General features: G+C 31.5%; 1 protein-coding gene and 1 long non-coding RNA gene across 3 annotated transcripts; both read left to right on the top strand.

The window, feature by feature from the left end:
• Positions 1–13,226, top strand: LOC139524366 (protein CEPU-1-like). The gene is made up of 7 exons (XM_071319128.1): positions 1–349; positions 4,234–4,515; positions 6,055–6,354; positions 6,940–7,236; positions 8,005–8,346; positions 9,930–10,052; positions 13,103–13,226. Exons 2-7 carry the CDS (start codon positions 4,485–4,487, stop codon positions 13,123–13,125), a joined length of 1,116 nt encoding a protein of 371 aa, XP_071175229.1. The 5' UTR covers positions 1–349; positions 4,234–4,484; the 3' UTR covers positions 13,126–13,226.
• A 931-nt stretch (positions 13,227–14,157) lies between these two features.
• LOC139524367 (uncharacterized) lies at positions 14,158–19,497 on the top strand. Of its 2 annotated transcripts, XR_011664783.1 has the most exons (8): positions 14,158–14,184; positions 15,142–15,212; positions 15,631–15,655; positions 16,072–16,142; positions 16,791–16,815; positions 18,651–18,721; positions 19,042–19,066; positions 19,294–19,497. It is a non-coding gene; the product is annotated as an uncharacterized lncRNA (long non-coding RNA). The 2 variants fall into 2 exon arrangements; XR_011664782.1 differs by lacking the exon at positions 14,158–14,184 and having other exon boundaries at positions 15,044–15,212.
• The last annotated feature ends 880 nt before the right edge of the window (positions 19,498–20,377 follow it).

The raw sequence follows: 20,377 nt of genomic DNA, 5'->3' as shown, positions 1-20,377 counted from the left end.
TCTAATGTGATTATTGATGTTTTCATTCATTTTGCAGATATATTTGTATTAGACGTTGATGCAACAGGTTCAGGTACAGCGTCAGATCCTTTTCGAACGTATGTTAAACAAGGACATGAAGCAGTTCTTCAGTGTAGATATGAAAGGGAGAACCTGAAATGGTACAAAAATATTACCATTATATCTAATAAGAATTCTGTTATTGATCCTACAAAGTACAAAGTATCAGTCACAAGCACTGGTTTGTACTACCGATTACATGTACTGAACGCTCAACCCAATGATGAGGGGATTTACATATGTCGAGGAGGGATTACTGAATCATACTACATTCATCTGATTTTATACGGTAGGAAGATGTATGTTATTAAAAATAGTATTATAAATCTAATGAGAGTTTTCATATGTTCATACATAATAAAATTGAGAAAGGAAATGGGGAAAGTGTCAAAGGGACAACAACCCGACCATAGAGCAGACAACAGCCGAAGTCCACCAAGGGGTCTTCAATGTAGCGAGAATTCCAGCGCCCGTAGGTGTCCTTCAGTTGGCCCCTAAAAATATGTATACTAGTACAGTGATAATGGACGTCATACTAAACTCCGAATTATACACAAGAAACTAAAATTAAAAATCATACAAGACGAACAAAGGCCAGAGGCTTCTGACTTGGGACAGGCGCAAAATTGCGGCGGGGTTCAACATGTTTATGAGATCTCAACCCTCCCCCTATAACTCTGGCCAATGTAGAAAAGTAAACGCATAACAATACGCACATTAAAATTCAGTTCAAGAGAAGTCCGAGTCCGATGTCAAAAGATGTAACAAAGAAAATAAATAAAATGACAACAATACATAAATAACAACAGACTACTAGCAGTTAACTGACATGCCAGCTCCAGACCTAAATTAAACTGATTGAAAGATTATGTCTTCATCATATGAATATCAGGCACAATCCCTCCCGTTAGGGGTTTAGTATCATACTATCATAAGATATATGAGAAGAACATAACCCGTGTCATGCCAATAACTGTTTTTTTTTTAAATACATGTGTTTCGTTCCGATGCAAAGACCCTATAAGTGAATTAAGAAATAATTCATGGAAGCCATAGATTTGTTGGAAATTTACACATGGCCTGGGCCGTGATATTCGAATTTTATCCTGAGCGTTAGCGAGGGATAAAATTAACGAATATCACGGCCCAGGCCATGTGTAAATTTCCAACAAATCTATGGCTTCCATGAATTATTTCGATTCTAATAGGACAAATACGATCATGAAAAAAACTGAAGCGATGATGGGTATACCGTGTGTGTGGCTGTTCTATTTTACCCACTGTTCGATAAATGTAAAACAAAACTAATAAACCTGCATGAATGATTTCTTAACTAACCGCTAGAAAAAAATGTGATTACTTTTTTTACTTCTTAGTAAACCCAACATTTGCAATTTTAGATTTGCCTTTTTTATCGTAAGCTACCGTCAAATTCACTGTTGACATGTTGTAACCAAGGAGCCGCCATGTTGACTTGCTGAAATCAGTAAATGTGCGAATATTGCAATAGAACAGAAAACAAGCAACACCTACCTCAATACTTTATTTTAATGCAATTGTATCCGAGTTTAGAAGGTAAACGCAATAGAAAAACCTTCAGCTTTGACGTTTTCATTTGTATGACGTCATGTTTTGAAATGATGTTAATGCGCAAAAATCATTACTGGAATTTCGCGGAATTTGAATTTGTTTTGTTTTTGTCCATTTTTCCGTTCTCTAATGTGTTAATTCTTTTTGTTATGCATCAGAATCAGAATAAATGTTCTGTAGGGTTTTATTCAATTGTAATTGTTAACACAGCGAAATCCACAACCGTTATAGGTTACGATACATGTGGATTTACGAGGGAGGCATATTTAAACAGCCATTTGTGTACATCTTTGAGTCTGCGCTAAGTCTAGATATATCGAGAATTTTATCACGGTGTTGTTTACAAAGAGAAAGAAGCACGTCATATTAGAATCAATATTAAAGCCAAAATTAGACTTTTAATCTGGCAGATTACAATATTCATAAACTTGTGTCTTACGTATAAGAATCAATACAAAGCACTAAATTCCCAAAATTGATGCATATCAGATTCCTTTAGTAATATTGTAAATATAACTTTGCCTGAGCAAAAGCTAAGCACAGTTGTATATTATATTACAATGTGTATTTCCATTTTCAACTTTTATTTGTATATATATAATTTCAAAATGTGAAATTATGATTTTGAAAAATACTTCATCTTGTCATTGAATTAAACAATAAAATTCATGACAACGTTTTCATCAATATAGACAGTATTTAAACTGTATACCTAACAACAGAATTATTGTCATTCACCTGTGTGTAAGATTATTGTAAATGGCAGATGTTTGTTCAAGGTTATTGTTATTTTTCTGAAATTGTGTAACATCTAACAGCGGTATATTACTGTTCATTTAATAACTTTTCTGTTATTTTATTGATTGTGTACGCACATTGTATCATATATCAAATTTATTCGTTCAGTGTATGTTCACTTGTGTTAATATGTCTATTGATTGAGTTTAGCCATTTTAATTGACATTCTATTGTGTGTCTTTCTATTTTGTAATGTTACACTATAGTTTCAGAGAAGGGTGAAGGTTGGTATTCATCTACACGTTTTAACCCGCTGCAATTCTTTGCACCTGTTCAAAGTCAGGAAACTAATGTTCACTGGTTGTCATTTGTTGGCGTGGTTCATAAGTGTTTCTCGTTTCTTGTTTTTATTTTATATAAATAAGACTATTTGCATTCCCGTTTGGATGGATTTACACTTGTCATTTTTTTAGGCCCTTTATGGCTGGCTGTTTTGTGTAAACCAAGGCTTCCTGTTGAAGACCGTACTTTGACCTACAATGGTTTACTTTTATAAATTGTGACTTCGATGGATAAGTGTCCCATTGACACTTATACCACATCTTCTTATATCTAAATAATAATGACAACAATAACCATAATTGGTAAAAAAAATGAACGATTTGTTCGATTTCTCAGCTTAAACTTGAATTGTGTGCTTTATGAAATAATCGTTTCACAGAGGATATTGGAAATGTTCCTTATGTCGTTACTACAATACCCTTTTAATAACATAAGCAACACGACGGGTGCCACATGAGGAGCATGATCTGTGTACCCTAACGGAGCACCTGCGAGTACCCCTAGTTTTTGGTGGGGTTCGTGTTGCTCAATCTTTAGTTTGCTATTTTGTTTCTTCTGTACAATTATTTGTCTGTTTGTCGTCTTGATTTTAGCCATGGCGTTGTCAGTTATTTTCAATCTATGAGTTTGACTGTTTTTTTGTATCTTTTGCCCCTCTTTTCATATATGTAACATGCATTTTCTAAATTTAGACATTATGTAAAATGACTGAAATTTGAAAGCATTTTGTAAACTGCCTTCCTGATTTAGGCATTTTATAAATTGACTATTTTGTCCAGGCATTTTATAAAATACCTGACAAAATTGTAAATGCCTAAAATGCCTAAAAGCCTAAAACTGAATAGAATTTCCCAAAATTTAACCACTGGAAATATCACATATACCAATTTATTCTATCATTAAATATAGCATGCAGTTTAAAAGTTTGAAGTTTGTACTTGTTATTAAATTCTTTACATGAACACTGAAGTAAACAATTATGTTTTAAAATAAAATATTTAAAATCTCAGGCATTTTACAAAATGACTTTTTAAGGCATTTTAAAATATGCATAAACATGTCAGTAATTTGACATAATGCCTAAATTGAGAAAATGCTTGTAACATATACCCGCTTTGACAAATTAGCTATTGGTGACAGTTTGAGAAATATAATATATATTTGCAGGTCGGTACATATCATTGAGATATGTTAGTTCTAGACTAACACATTGAGTAATCAATACCGTAGGCATTATTGCAACAAATAATAATCCACAGTAAGAGATATTACCTTCCCGGACACATTTTTCGAATCCCATACAAATTACCATTTGCTATGATAATAGTAACCGCAAACTTGTTTTGAATTAAAAAAAATTGAATCAAACCACTCAAGTTGATCACACTTTAGCGAAACAATCTTTCTGGCTATCTTCCAAAAAATTTTAAAAACATAATTAAAAAAGCAATGCAGACAAAAAATATAGTTAAAACAAATAAATCAATATTTTTTTTTCTTTAGAGCAGCCTTTGCGTTTGACTATTCAAAATGCCTCTACAGATAACACCTTGATTGGAACAGAAGGACACGATCTGCTTATTGAATGTATTGCTGTTCAGGGAGTTCCTGTTCCTATATTATCCCTTGTAGTACTTGGTACAACTGTTCAAACTGGCTTCCAGGAATTGCGATACGTTTTACGAAACATACCTAGAATTTATGATACAACAAATGTTTCATGTATAGCAATTAGTGCTGCTTTGAATATTCCAATGACAACTACTGCTTTAATATATCTTCATCGTAAGTATCAAATTTATTTCTATAATAAGATAACTGAATATGCCCAATTATAGTCGCACAGAATGATTGATGAGGAATATCATGGTCATCAAATTTAAATACTTAGCACAAAGTACTAGAAACGGGTTACTTGTTATATAGGTTTATTGATAACTATTTTAAGAACTTCTAATAGCTTGTTTCTTGTGTACACTTTGTAAACTTTCATAATTTGATCATTTATGAAATGTGCCATTTTTTTCAATATGGATTAATATAACATTATGGCCCGTTACAAAATTGTCAGCCTAATTTCCTTCAGGGTGCTGCTCGACGGAAAGTTATATTATAGGATAAGCTATGAATATTTAATATTTTAAATGATACGACTATTTTTATAATAATGAAACAAAGATTAAAAGAGACATATAAACTATGAAAGATATATATAAGAGAACCACATCTTGTAACAAGCATAAGTTTGACATTGGGGAATTTTCTGCTAAAGTTTAGATTTTTTTTTCTCTTTTGGATATATTAAGAGCTTTATTATTACTACAAAGGTTAAAAAACATAAAAAAAATACAAATATTTCAGACATTGGCCACATTTTTGGAAACATCATTCCATATTAAACTGTAATGTTCTGTTAAAACAATAATTTTGCAATTTAAAAGCAGACATTTGTTCCATGAATGAATTTTAATTACTCCTCAATCAGTGATAACTAACTATAGACTACCATGTCATAAAGCATGCTAAATATTCGGATAGTCTTTTCGCCTCTCAACAACAAAGAATTGTTGATACTTTCAATTACCCGGCATTTTCCCCCATCAATAATGTTATTTTTATTTTACTTAAAAAAAAACCCATCACACAACAGCTGGTTGGATCTTTGAACCCCTTTACCCTTATATATTTCTCCTAAAAAGTTCTATTGTTTTATCTTAAAAAACCTACACACAACTATTACTCAATTTATTTCACTTGACTGGGCGGAGTTTAACCGTTTCGCTCATAATAAACCATTCCATCTATAGATATGTGTTTTAGGATAACTCATCAATGAAGTGTCCAGTTATTCTTTTGTTAATTCCTTTGATGGCACTGATAGGTGATAAGAAATCAGTAATAATTATAACGGCAATCATCCTAATCACACACATCGTCAAATAGACTGTCCTTATACAAATTAAAACGTAAGCTCCGCCCGATCAGTTGAAATAACATTGGCAATACCATGACTTCAATCCTTTAAATAGATTGTTAGATACTTATCATACTGAAACTTGACACATATGAAGTATTTCTGTTAACTAGTTCACTTCATCCACACATCAAAAAACGTCAAATTTTGACTTGCAGTCCATATTATGCACTATCAATATGCAGATAATAGAATTGAAAATAAAAAAAAGAGAATGTGTTAAAGAGACAACACCCGAATAAAGAGCAGAAAACTGACGAATGCCACCAAGGTATAAGCACACACCTGTACAGACGGATATCAATGTTAATTAAATGTCAATAATCATTCTAATACGTAATTAATTTCAGTAATGCCTTTAATGCCAGTGTTCAGTGCATCGCTCGTAAATACATTTGAGATGGTTCCATTTTCTATATCTTGTACATCAACCGGGAGCCGTCCTGTTGCCGCCATTTGGTGGATAATAGGCCAAACTGATGTAACAAATTTAGCATTATCCAAAGAAAAACAAGGGGTCGATGAAACGTTCACGGTGACATCTACATTAACATATACGGTGGACAGAAATTTCAACTTACAGTCGATAAAATGTATAGCAAACAACACCATTGGTGGATTTTTAAACCAGATAAATTTATTCGTAAGATGTAAGTTATCTAACAATATGGTTTCTTGATTTTAGGTGTTTCGTATTTTTTTAAATGTTAAGACTTTACCATGTTTTACAGACCATCCAATTTAATACATTATGATTAGTTATTATAATATTTTTAGTTTTTTGGTATCTTTTGAAGAGTTTTCTCATTGAAAATCATATTACAGCTTCTTTTTTGTATTAGTATAAATGAATGTTTTATCACTCAATGAACTTATGATAACAATTTTACTTTTGTGCCAGCATATGTTAGCGTGATCAGTAAAGGGAAAACCGTAAAACAGAAAACATTTACATTTGCATGTTTTATCAGTTTGTGTATTGAATGTTTCAAATAATTCTATGAAACAAGTGTTGTCAAATCTTTACAAGAATTAATGGATTGACGCAATTCATTCAGTTTATCCAAAAACTCTTAAATCGAAAATTGCGTTATTGAGTATTTTATAGAATATAGGAACAAAATATTTCCTTGATAATGGTCTTCAAATGTGTTATCATATTTTCATCAGATTATCATATGAACATTTAAAAGAGGTGTAAGCGATTACTTGAATTTGAATTGAATTTCTTACAGTTCCGCCAGATGTTTCAGTTTATAATGTCACCTATGAAATGACTGATCCAACACGAATAATAAATTGTACAGCTGATGGTTATCCTGATACATACACCTTTTATAAGTGGCAGCATAGGTCTTTGTACGGACACATAATTCGAGAACTGGACGGGGACACTATCCTTACACTGCCTTTAGTTCCAACAACACTCAGATATCAAGACAACGGTGAATATGTGTGTACAGTTAGTAATGGTATTCAAGGACCGGATGGAGTAGAGAAGCGGCAAGGGGCGGCAAAAATGACTGTTTATGGTATTCTCTGATTAGTTGTTATACAATTATTTGTATTTCATGAAATAAAGTATTGCAAATGCTTTAAACTGCTCGCCAATGATTGCATCTATTTGATCTTGTACTCAATTGAAGAACAACAATTCATGTCACTATCTTGAAATCGATGTTCATCTATATCAACGGTTGTGCTAGGATTCATTAATTGCAACCAATGTTCTCAAGTTTTCCGTAACCTCTTCAGCTGATGTAAAAGAGAGGCAACACATACATTGAAGATATCAAAAGTTGTAAAACAGTGACAAACTAACAACGAAAAAGACACACAAAAAAAACGTAACAGACTACAAAACACAATATACAAAACTAACATAGCATTTGCATATAATTATCGTTCACGTTCTTAAACAATAAGAAAGGAAAGTGATTGTTTTTATGCTGAGTTGAGGTTTACTCTATCTGAAAGATTTGAGCCAGTTCACTTGAATCGCATGGATAGATTGAACAATGTTGAACCTACATCATTACTGTACATGTATTTTCAAATCTTAGCTTTACCATTTAAATCGGATTTGACGTCGAATTAGCTACATGTAATGTTGTCAAAGTTCAGTTTTTCGGATGAATTTTTACCCACTTGTATTGCATTTATTCTTCAGCACTTTTTTACAGAAAGGCTTACACAATTAGGGGATAAGCTTACATTCCGAGGCTCCTTCATTTTTTAGAGTTATTTTTTTTTATTTGAGACTCACTGATGAGTCTGTGATACTTACTTTTTTTATGTAGCACAACCAGTATTTACTTCAGACAACGATGCAAGAAATATACAGTATGGAGATATTGGTACAACTGTTCATATAGTTGTTCACGTGTTCAGTGTTCCTAAGTTCATTTACAATGCATGGTTCAATAAAGGAAAACAGATTCAAACATCAACCAAATTTCTTTTTTCGGAATCCCTTACCGAGGTGGAAGATGTTGTCCATGGAAAAACTGTCAAAGTAGATGGCTATAAATCAATTCTAACAATTAATGATTTAACAAAGGAGGACTTCACTAATTATACCTTAATATTAGAAAATGGTATTGGAAAATCTGTAGAACACACTGTGGTTTTGGAACTATCAAGTAAGACATAACTAACTTACAAAAAAACCCCATATATGATTATAGATTAATAAAGTTCAAAGTATATCGTGTATTATAACTTTAAAAAGACTACTTGTATTTTACAAAATGAACATCATTAACTGACATATGAATTGTTTGGGAACATGAGAGAACGACAAAAAATAGACATTGTTTTTTCAAAAATGATGTTTTGTTTTTTATTTTTCTATTCACATGATTAATAGTTTCAACGTATAATTATTAGGTAGTTTGTTCATACAAGAATGTAAAACACTTTTCTACAAAAGGTATATTTTCGAAACAATAACTACTATAACTTCAGAAGAGAAAGTATGAGTTAAGTCTATAAAGTGATACTGTATCTAATCCAGTTAGAAAGTGAAAAGGCATAGAACAACGAAATATTTCGGTCAAACTTTGTCAAACTGCGAAAACTGCTATGAGTTCCAAATATATCAAATTGTGGTTTAAACGAATTGGTTGCTGCTTATTTGTTATAAACAACCGGCCGATTGTATGCCCAAAAATTGACCAGCCGATAGTTATCAATTTGATATATTTTCTGTTATACATTATTTCATATGTTACGGTCAGAAATCACCTTTAAATTTCAGCCAACAAAAGACACAAATCGATAATAAAATTTAACAAGTTTTATTATACAAAAGTTTATAAGAAGTATAACACAAATATAACTGTCAACTTAACTGTCAAAATATGAGTCCAATCTTTATCGGTATCCGGAAATCTTCTCGGGAATCCAATCAGACTATTACGTCCACTACTAAGGTCACAATCTAGTATGATGTTGTTTGTACAATGTAGAATGAAAGTGTCAATTCAAATGCTGTGAATACTAATGTCTATCGATGTCTTAGTCTGAAAGTTTTACTTTAGCGTCTGTATATATATAGTTGTAACGGAAATCTCTAGAACACTGTAGAAACAGAATGCTCTGGAAAACTAGAACGGAAGATTCTAGAAACTTTTAGAAGTTTGAATAACGCATCTTTTATAAGGATCATTCTGGGAGCATTATGTAAGTTAAATGAAAAGTTCTACTCATTCCATCAGTATCTATGATTGTTCCAGTAATTTCTAAACTGCACAGTTCTAAGATTATTCTGTAAACAACTATCAGGCCAAACAACAGTAATCAGGCCAACATAAATAATTATAATAATTACAATACAATAACACATCTCATTGTACTGAAATCAAATATAAATAGTGATCTTTGTCCTTTAATTTGTGTCAGTGATATACAAATCTTTCGTGGTACCAAAGTGAACGAATTTGCATTTGCGAATGTAAATTGTTCATTTCTTGATGATTATATGTATTTAGCTCATTGTAACGGAATGTCCATTCGGTTCAGATGAATTGTTCTGGTCATATATATGGTGAATTTACGGCATTCGATAATTATAAACATCGACCAAAAATATTAATGGAAAATTCAATATGTTACTTCTTTTGTTCTTATAACTGTTCATTATTTGCTAATAGTTTCTTTAATTGAAGTCATAGAATATATACCATTAGGTAAACACTGAACGGATGCTTTCTATTTGTTTAAGCTTCAACAACAAAACCAGCAACTTTGTCATCAGGTGTAATTATTGGTGCTGTGTGTGGGAGCCTGGTGGCTTTAATTGTTTTAATGGTGCTTTTGGTTTGTCTTATCATTAGGATACGAAAAGGTAAGACATATTGAACTTGGGTTTTGTGATATTTAACATGCAGTGCTTTTTTATACATCAAACAAAGTACATGTTTTATCAAACGAGAAAGCTTGTCAACCATCATTTTAACTTTAGTTCTGTCTACATGTTTTGCATATACACTAAATCGAGATTTACATAATAAAATAAAGAAGTCAAAAGAGTTTTAAAGGGACGAAGGTCGTTATGATATACTAATAAATTTAGATATAGACGAAATTTAAATCGGCACGCTTTAAAGTTACAAAAAATAACAGAGAAAAAATAAACAAATAGACCACTTTCGAGTTCATCCGTCACCAGAACTTGTCAATATGCGCGCCTTTATGACGTCATTTGCAAGATAGAGGGGATCACCTGTATCCCTGCACTATTAACGTTCATCAAGCGTCTCAATGATCGTCATTGTGCAGTATAAACTAGAAATAATAATTGTTCTGTAGGTACTAATCACTATTTCCTAATGACAGCAGTGCTGATTGTTGATTATAAGAATTCAATTTGCAGAAGAATTTGTACAATATAACATTATAGTTTTCCAACCACTCGCTCAACATTGGAACGGAAAAGACGATGCTCCTAAACACACAAATGACGTGCACTAATACCAAAGTTTTTGACGGAAATGCATCGAACTCGAAAGTTGTCTATTGGTATCGCTAGAACATAACAGGATTTAATTACCCTTCCGAATAATGTTAAGATCAGCGCAGTATCTAAACGTAGTTCGAGTTACTCACTCTTTCATGTTTTACGTCCTGGGCTCTTAAAAATAAAAAATTAAAACAAGTACCGTGACACGTCTTATCGCAATGTGAATTTACACTCAAAAATAAGAGAAAACAAACGACGCAACGTTAAAATGTAACACATACAGAAACGAACTATAATATAACAATGGCCATATTCCTGACTTGGTACAGGACATTTTTAAAGAAAAAAATGGCGGGTTGAACCTGGTTTTGTGGCATGCCAAACCTCCCCTTTTATAGCCATGTGAAATATAACATTAAGATGACAACTCAACACTACAGGACTACAATATAAATACATTGGAGAATACAATTGACAAAGAAACACACGAACAACAGCCAACAAAAGGCAACAAGTTGAAAATTTTAATACGCCAGAAGTGCATTTTATCCACACAAGATCTACTAGTGATGCCCAGATACAAAAGTTTGAAAGCCGAAACAAGCACAAAGTTGAACAGCATCGAGGACCAAAAGATCAAAAAAGTTGTGCCAAAAACGGCCAGGGTTTTCCGTTAGTTACCAGAACATCCTTATCATTTAGAATAATTTATACTTTTGCAAACAGTAAATTTATAAAATTAATAAACAAAAGCTGTACATGATAGAACTGAAATATTGACTAATTACATGAAACAACTGAAATACAGTACATAACCAGACATTTGCAACACAATATGTAGACACATCCGAATATGTTTAAACCTAAACGCCAAGTGACGTCATATTTGAAATTGGAAAAAATGACAAAAAAATTATGACGTCATTTGAATTTGTAAAACAGATCATCAAAAAATAGAAAATGACGTTATTTGAATGAATAAGATAGAACTAGGACTGACCCAAGATTACATTTGAACTAAATACTGATAATGCACTTAATAACAATGCACATTTCAATATTTATTTATAGCAAACTAAGGCAGCAATTAACTATATTATAAAGCTATGTCCGGTTTGTTTTGAATCTCACTTCAAACGTAAAATATCGCACTGATTACGTTGAACAAATTGAAATCTAATAAATGAATGCGGTGATTAATATTATTTACCATAACACATAAATATAATAGAAAAGAAGTCAACACATTCGACAAAATCCGATGAGAATTAAATACAACATTAAACATTTAAACTAAATACATGAATTTGGGATAGACAAGTACCGTAACACGTCTTATAGTAATGCGAATTCACACTCAGCAAAACAGTCACAATCGGGAATAAGTCACGTTTGGTAATTAAAAGATTAGACGACATAATGACAAACAACAATCTAAAATTAAACAACGACTAAACGACGTCTAGCGTCTCATGTACTCAATAATGTATATATCCTTTGGTTTAGAATTTGTCTGTTTACCCATCAATTAATTTTAAAAAATGGCGTCGGACGCACAACATCTTTCTTTTTCATTTGATCTTTGTCTTTTATTTTCATAGCGTTGACAATTATTTCCGACTGATGAGTTTGAATGACTCTTTGGCTTCTTTTACATATCTTGTATAGTGTTATATTCATATACAATACACCTAATCGCTATTTATTCCATTCCGGATAAGTTCTAAAATTACACAACTTTTTCATCCAGTTGAAGCTATCTGGGACCCTGTTGAAACAATTCACTATGCATGATACTTTTTAATGAGACCTGTTTAAACTACCGTAAATACTTCAAACAAAATATTTTTTTACTTCAATTTTAATTTCGAAAAAAGTGGATCATACTATATCAAAGTTTCTTGATGATCACTTTCTAAAGTTTTTTCTCCCTCAGCTCACTACTGATGACCTCCATGTTTCGGCCGGTGACCTAAACAGGAAGTTGTATAAATAACTGTTTTTCCAGGAATGGACTAAATACTGTAAATTCAGAAATTATTGCGTGCATTAATTATTGCGATTTTGTCATTTTACACTTGAATGCGATTTTAATTTTTACAATTTTGAGAAAAGTCATGCTTAATTCAGTTAAAATATTACAAAATGCGAGTTTGAATTAATGCGTTTACAACTCAGTCGCATTATTCGCAATAATAAAAACCTCGCAATAATTTCTGAATTTACAGTAGCGATAAGGTGTATACATTGACCATAGATACGAAGACTACGATTTGTTATTCAAGACGAGCGTTTCGTTTACTAACGATTCATCAGTGACGCTCGAATCAAATGTCACGAATAAGAAGTTAACCTTTTTCGTCCTGATGGCTTAAGAAATTAAAATATATTACTAAGGATTTGACATCCATCTTATACGAACATATTTTTTTCAGGGCATCAACGATGTGAAGCGTAAGTGCGTTTGCAATTTAACAAAGACAATTGATGAATATAAATATCAAGATCTGTAGACAAGAAAAGTCTAATAGTTTTATTTTCAAACCGCAAATAACATATACTGACACAGTCATATAATTGTTAAAAATAGTATTGCAAAATTTAGTTCAATATTTTTGTGAACTATTTCTTCACAGCTAGTACGTATTATAGAACATTTACCAGCTAGAAATTTTATTATTTAGTATACATACTCACCAAGAACATCAGCATTCAATAAGATTCATCTGTTTTTTATGTGTTTGGAATCCTCATATCGCCTCAGAAAAAGAAGAACGAATGCACATACTTTTTTCTTAAAGCGCATCAGTTGTCACTAGTTTATTTTATTCTTTGCCGAATCGTACATGTTACTAAGTTGTGGTAATAAACAAGAAACATAAAACTAAATTACAATAATGTTTGTACATATTTAGCACAGTCAAATTCGAAAAGACTGATACTGAGGATCACACACACAACTATGAAGAAGTTCAAAAAAGCAGCGGTGCACAAAATGGTATGAATAGATGACAAATTTATGAAATGTTTACAATTTTGCAATTGTTTATAATTGTATTATCAATAAATGCAGAAAATCGCATAACCATGCAGTAAATTATTTTCTCAGTGAATCACATGTAGTCATAGACCCCACCTCTAATTCATTTTCATTGTATACACTGAAGTATATATAAGTCTTATATATAAATATGTCGCAAGGGGAGTAAAATCTAAAAAGAGATAAACATACACGAATGAGACAAACAACATGCAGCAAAACAGACTACGATAGACAAATGAATGATAATGGGGTCTAGAACTTTTTTAGAAAATCACTTGTCGTTGTAATCATCGAAGATGAATAGATTATTTCTCAAACCTATTATGTATTTTATCATTGTTTTTGGTGACCAATCTTTAACATCCGTAGCTTTCAGTAATAGCTATATGTAGATTAACTGTCAATTAGATATGCCTGTGCATTGACATATTGCATTTGTCTTTTGACAGCGTCAAGCAAAAACAGGGATCAAAGGTACGACATTTTTAACTAGATTTTCTTCCTTTTGTTCAATAGATGAATTATTTTCAAGTGACAAAATTAAAACAAAACAAAACACGATGATTAAACCAGTTAACCAGAATTACAACTTATATAGAAAAATCTATTACATTTATAAAATTGAGAATGGAAATGGGGAATGTGCCAAAGAGACAACAACCCGACCATAGAAAAAAACAACAGCAGAAGGTCACCAACAGGTCTTCAATGTAGCGAAAAATTTCCGCACCCGGAGGCGTCCTTAAGCTGGCCCCTAAACAAATATATACTAGTTCAGTGATAATGAACGCCATACTAATTTAGCCGACCACACTGAATAACGAGCAACTGTGGTCCCGATAGTATAGATGCGTTACATGGTGTAGTTTAACCAGTGTTTTGTGAAACTATTTAGTCATACCAACACCATTTAAAGAAAAGTATTTAGCACATTCAAACACTGCACAACTAAGTACACATTATGTCCGTATACTAAAAGTACTTGAGCAAGGATACAAAGCTATAATTTTTATAGATCGGTCAAAATGTGATCACTACTATAGGTAGTTAGTTAAGATAGTCGCATTTATTGGTTGTATACTACGTAACCAAAGTCTTTTAATTTGATAACATTAAAATTTATTTTTATGTAACCTTTTCAAAGAATTAGTGACCTGAAACAGCATAAGAATGTGTCTCGAACCAGCTTAAAATCATGAAAATGTCCGGTACAAAGTCATGAATATTACAGTTGTTTTCGTTTTTATATATATTGGTGTTTGTTGATGTTGCACTTAAGTGTTCATGTTGTTCCATTTTCCCCTTTTATAGTTTTACACGTATTTGTTTTTTTCCTCAGTCAATTTATGACTTTTGAACACCTGTATACTACTGTTGCCTTTATTTACATATCTGATTTTATATTTTCTGTTGTATTCATTGTTGTTTCAGTCCGACTAAACATTACGAGGCACTTGGTCTGCAAGATGTCCCAAATGTTTATGACAATTTGAGCAATGAAGGTGAGGTCAGGTTATTTGAATTTATATTTCATAAAATGATTGAAAACAATATGCTCTGCTGATTCAGGAGTAATATGTTGGTTCCCGTAACAAAATCGATGTGAATGGTTTGGCATTTATTTAAAATAAAAAATGAAATACATTCCAAGTGCTTAAACTGGTAAAGATAAATTAAATTATATAGTTTGAATTGTGCGTTCTTCTCTGTATCTGTCGTTACTTTAATATCAAAGAATAAAAGTGAAGATTTTACTTGTTTCATTGATGAATGATTGGTTTTTTTATTTAATTGTTCAAATGCTTTTGTACTTAAACAAAAGGGTTATCCGGTACATGCCACTGACATCTTTTATACAAACACCAATGCCTGTTGTATGATTTTTGTAATGCAGTTTTATATTTATTTTGTAACTTACAGCTCTACAGACAAACAGAGATCTAAGGTATATTATTATACAATCAAAATATATTATCTCTTTCATTTTTTTGCGTTTTCAGTTTTATTTAAAGACTTGAAATAAAGGTCACATGTTAAAATCTGTAGACAGAGCTTATACTTTTCTGTCATTATCGTGCTCTTCCCTTCATGTTATATAGTTATAGAAATATAAGAATACAAGTGAGGCGGAACAAAACATGTTTCGAACCAAAGTCAACAGATTTTTTCAGAGAAAACAAAAGTGTATAAGAAGAACATTTTTGTCCCTATTCCGAATGCATCATTCTTGGAACCGGAACCTCGATACATGTGTTAAATTTCTATTTAGTTTGTATCATTTTCATGATATTCAGTCAACATATATATAAGCATATATTTATACTACAGAAAAACAAATATGTGTATAAATTTATTTTACAGGTCCTCAAGAAATTATGAAAAACTTGGATTAAAAGATGTCCCTAATGTTTATGAAGATTTAACTAAAAAAGGTGATGTCACATTTATCTCTATGAAATTTATTAAAACAAGAGATATCATGAAAAAAAAATGTTTCATTTAATGTTGAAAATGTATACAATAAAGAGGTAAGCTTGAAGGATGGATGGAAAGATGACTGTTTAACGTCCAGTGGCAGATACAATGCATATTAAGGATTATATAAAGATTATGTGATATCTAAGTTAAACCAAGCTTTGTAATAAACCGAAACACTGAACCAGATTTTTAACATTCAATGTCACCTAACTGAGCTGACCATGTTTTGCTCTTCCTCCTAATAACCGCGCGCTATGTATAATCAAAGAAGGATATATAATTTTTAAAGTCTTTGGTTTGAGCTGGCCTGCGATTTGAACCTCTACATCACACTCTTGGACGAGAGCTGACTGCCATGAAACCACCTAGCCAGATACAATGTAGGTAAATTAGAGACGAAACTTAACTTAAATTTTTTCACAGGGCAATTTCTTTGAATTTCTGACGTGATCTAGCACTTTTCGAATAAATATCTTGCGCGTGTGCAATTAAATTGCTTTATTTCTACGATACAATAAATATAATAATTGTAATATGGACATTTCCAGTTTTAGTACCACCTGCATGATGTGATAACATATGTTATTTCTTTTATTTTGCAGAGTCACAGAAAATCGGAGGGCAAAGGTAATTTCTAATTTTGTTTAACCATCAATAAATTTATCTAAAGGCCTGCTTTGAACCATTTTAAAATTTGAGTGAATGAAGTTTCAATATGAATTATCTTGTGCTTTTTCCCCGAGACCAACACGGTTTCCCCTATTTCTCTTTCAGTAAATTAAATTTCTGTTCTTTTCTAAAAGTGTCAATGTTATCAACTAAGTACCAGCATAATATTAGTGACCTTGGAAATTTGACACTTTTTTTTAAAGATATGTAGGTTACTATCTTTGGTAGTTCCCTACAGTTAGTAAAAAAAGACGTTTCTTATCCAGAGACATAGAGACTGGCATAAATCAAACTAGTAATTAAATGTTGCGAGAGTGTTACGTCATAGACGGTGAAGGTGAAACAATAATATGAGTTATTTGTATAGCTGGGCATGTAGTCCCATTCATTGACGACATGGTATCTAAGTATTATTCAAGATGAAAATCTCCCGTCCTGATAGTAGATTACATTACTTCACGAAAATCCATACAACGAACGATATATTTCAAGGTCTTCAAGATGTCCAACATTAGATATTATGACGAGTTATATTCAAACCCTTAATATTTAATGAAAAATTTAAAATCATGAATAATTTTACATTTTGCATTGATATCATAATATTATTGTTTTTTTGCTGGTTTGCACCCTTTTCCCGATGACTAGTTGAAAGATCTAATACATTGTAACTCTGAACAGCTTTTAAAAAAATAGAACCGTACCCGCATATTTCGTGTTAAGGTTTTAAAAATATTACTTTTAAGTACCGGAATGATGCTAAAGACCAAACACATCGACAATGGTATGTTTAACTGCTTGAATTTTCTTATCAACAAAATATTTGTTGCAGTTGATGGATATATATTCCACACAGACAGTCGGTATTCCTATGATTATTTATTGTGCACCCTTAGTAGCCGATTTATTGTTGTACAACTATTATGGAAAATTTAAACAAATCATTCCCAAATATCTAAAGAATAAAATATCTTACAATGTACTTTTACGTGAAATTAGGAATTCTACTAAAACAAGAAGGCCTGCTTCATACCTTAATTTTTTTCTAAAAAAATTACATATATGAAAGACTTAGAACTATAATCTATGAGAAACATGATGTTCTCAGTAACAGACAATTGTTTGACCTTCACTTATTCCAAATGGTACAATACGCTGGTGCATGTTCACAGTATATATTGCAATATTGTTTTAGCAAAAAATACTAAAAAAGTTATCACAGGTACCAGGATTATAATTTAGTACGTCAGACACGCGTTTCGTCTACATAAGACGCATTAGCGACGCTCATATAAAATTAGTTATATAGTTGTTGAAGGCCGTACGGTGACCTATAGTTGTTAATTACTGTGTCATTTTGGTCTCTTGTGGAAAGTTGTCTCATTGGCAATCATTCCACATCTCCTTTTTTTTTATATATATATAAAGCCAGAGAAGTACAAAGTTGAAGAGCATTGAGGATCTTACATCGACAACATACGTTTTACGCTTCCATTAAAAAAATCGATAGACACTCTTAGTCTTTGCTGACCTTATTAGTGACATGTTTTTGCAGTCGTAGATTTTTAATTATGTAGTAAAAAAGTCATCTCATACGTACTTTTACCTCGTGTGTCCTATTCTCGAATATGATTTTGACTGAGAGTAGATTGATGGTTATATAGGAGGTTATCATTTCGACGAACTATCGGTCCTATTAGACTTTCTTAGTTGTTTTTGTAACTCTGATTTTGTTAATCTTTATCTATTAGGAGACTTGAAAATCGATAAACTACTTTTGCTTATATTTACAGCTCTGGAACACATTATGAAGATCTTGGTCGAAAGAACGAAGCATATGTTTATGACGATTTGAACATTGAAGGTGGGTCAAATGTAGAATATATTTAAATTATATAACCATGACAGACGTAAATTGTAACTGCTGATGCAGCAGAAGGAAAACTGGACGTTTTATATTAATATGAAGTTATAATTTGGCAATGGCAAAATGTAACAAAAAAGGCAAAACAAATTCAGAATTTGTCTTGTCTTGTCTTATAAATGTACTACGTATTATTATTATTTTTAAATGTTATCAAAGTGAGTTTAAGAAAGCATTTTGAACAGGAGAATGCATGTCTTGTTTACGTTGTTTTCTCCAATAAATTGAGGTTGCTTCATTCTTATTTTTATTCATTACAGCTTGCGAAGAAACCACAGCTAAAAGGTAATATTTGTAATTCATTGAAAGAACATTTAATGTAAAATACAATTCAGTATAAACAAAAATGAGTTTTGCTCTCAAGATTTGGATAACATTTAAGAACATAAATTTCTGTTTCTCGATTACACAAAATATATTCAATCTTTCGATTCAATTGACCAAACTAGTACAGTGTGATTATATACTTATATCTAATTTCAAAGTTAGCATATCTTAATTTTTCATTCTAGCCCGACACAATATTATGAGGAACTTGGTGTGAAAAACAATCCAAATTTATATGATGAATTAATAAATGAGGGTGAGTCAACTATGACAAAAAGTAACATCACAACTATACTGAACTCCGAGGAAAATTCAAAAGAGAGAGTCCCTAATAAAATTGCAAAATCCGAAGCTCAAAAACATCAAACAAATAGACAACAACTGTCATATTCCTGACTTGGTACACGCATTTTTCTATTTTTAAAACTATTTTATCCAATAGGTGTTAATGAAAAACACATATTAAGCAAAAGATTCAAATGTAATATGTAATGATAAGAACGTATTATGTAAAGAATAAAGAAAGATGACAATGTTATAATATTGATAACATTTTAGTCAGTTTGCAATTAAATAAAGAAATTTTTGGATTTACAAGGATTCATGTAAATCATTTATTTGGAGTACAAATAAAGATTTTTTTTTTATACAACAAGAAATGAATCATGCTTTAATTGCGAATCTTTTTGACTTATTTTGTTTATTATTTCACACCAATTTAATACCGCTGTTGGTGGGTTTTTTTTTCCAGAAGAATATTAGCTCAGAAATAAGTTTGTGGCTTCTGAATAATTATTAACATTCCTCCCGTTTACTGTCCGTTCATAAATATCAATTTATAAGAAACTACAGATGCAACGACCTCAGACAAAGTTGTTCACAGTGAAACTCATGTGTTCTTTAATTTGAAATTATATATAAACTGATAGTGTTCCAAACCGTCGGAGGAAACAATATATATTTTTTCTGAAACTGATTTCTTGCAAAATCATCGACCTACAAAATCCGTTGATATTGTTTGATTAGCATAAAACAAGGTCGACCAGACGCGTATGTATTATTTTGACGGCGAAATAATCTTTCTTTTAAAATTGCATCATAATTTGGCAAAGAAAGTTTAAGATTGTTAAATGACATGTTATATATATAAATTTGTATTTGTTAAATAGATATATATTTGTATATATAGTGTCTCATAAGCCTATTTAGGCTGGGTATTTGTTTTATTTGTTTTATTTTATTATTGTGTAATGTATATTATATAATCTG

The sequence above is a fragment of the Mytilus edulis genome, chromosome 5 (genome assembly GCF_963676685.1).
Source record: "Mytilus edulis chromosome 5, xbMytEdul2.2, whole genome shotgun sequence".
Taxonomy (NCBI): domain Eukaryota; kingdom Metazoa; phylum Mollusca; class Bivalvia; order Mytilida; family Mytilidae; genus Mytilus; species Mytilus edulis.
This window is presented reverse-complemented; position numbering and strand designations above follow the sequence as displayed.

Bases quoted from the DNA above. Each gene is read 5' to 3' on its own strand.
- LOC139524366 (XM_071319128.1), top strand. From the start codon at position 4,485: ATGACAACTACTGCTTTAATATATCTTCATC. The intron at 4,516-6,054 runs GTAAGTATCAAA...AATTAATTTCAG, and splicing joins TGCTTTAATATATCTTCATC to TAATGCCTTTAATGCCAGTG. The intron at 7,237-8,004 runs GTATTCTCTGAT...TTTTTTATGTAG, and splicing joins GGCAAAAATGACTGTTTATG to CACAACCAGTATTTACTTCA.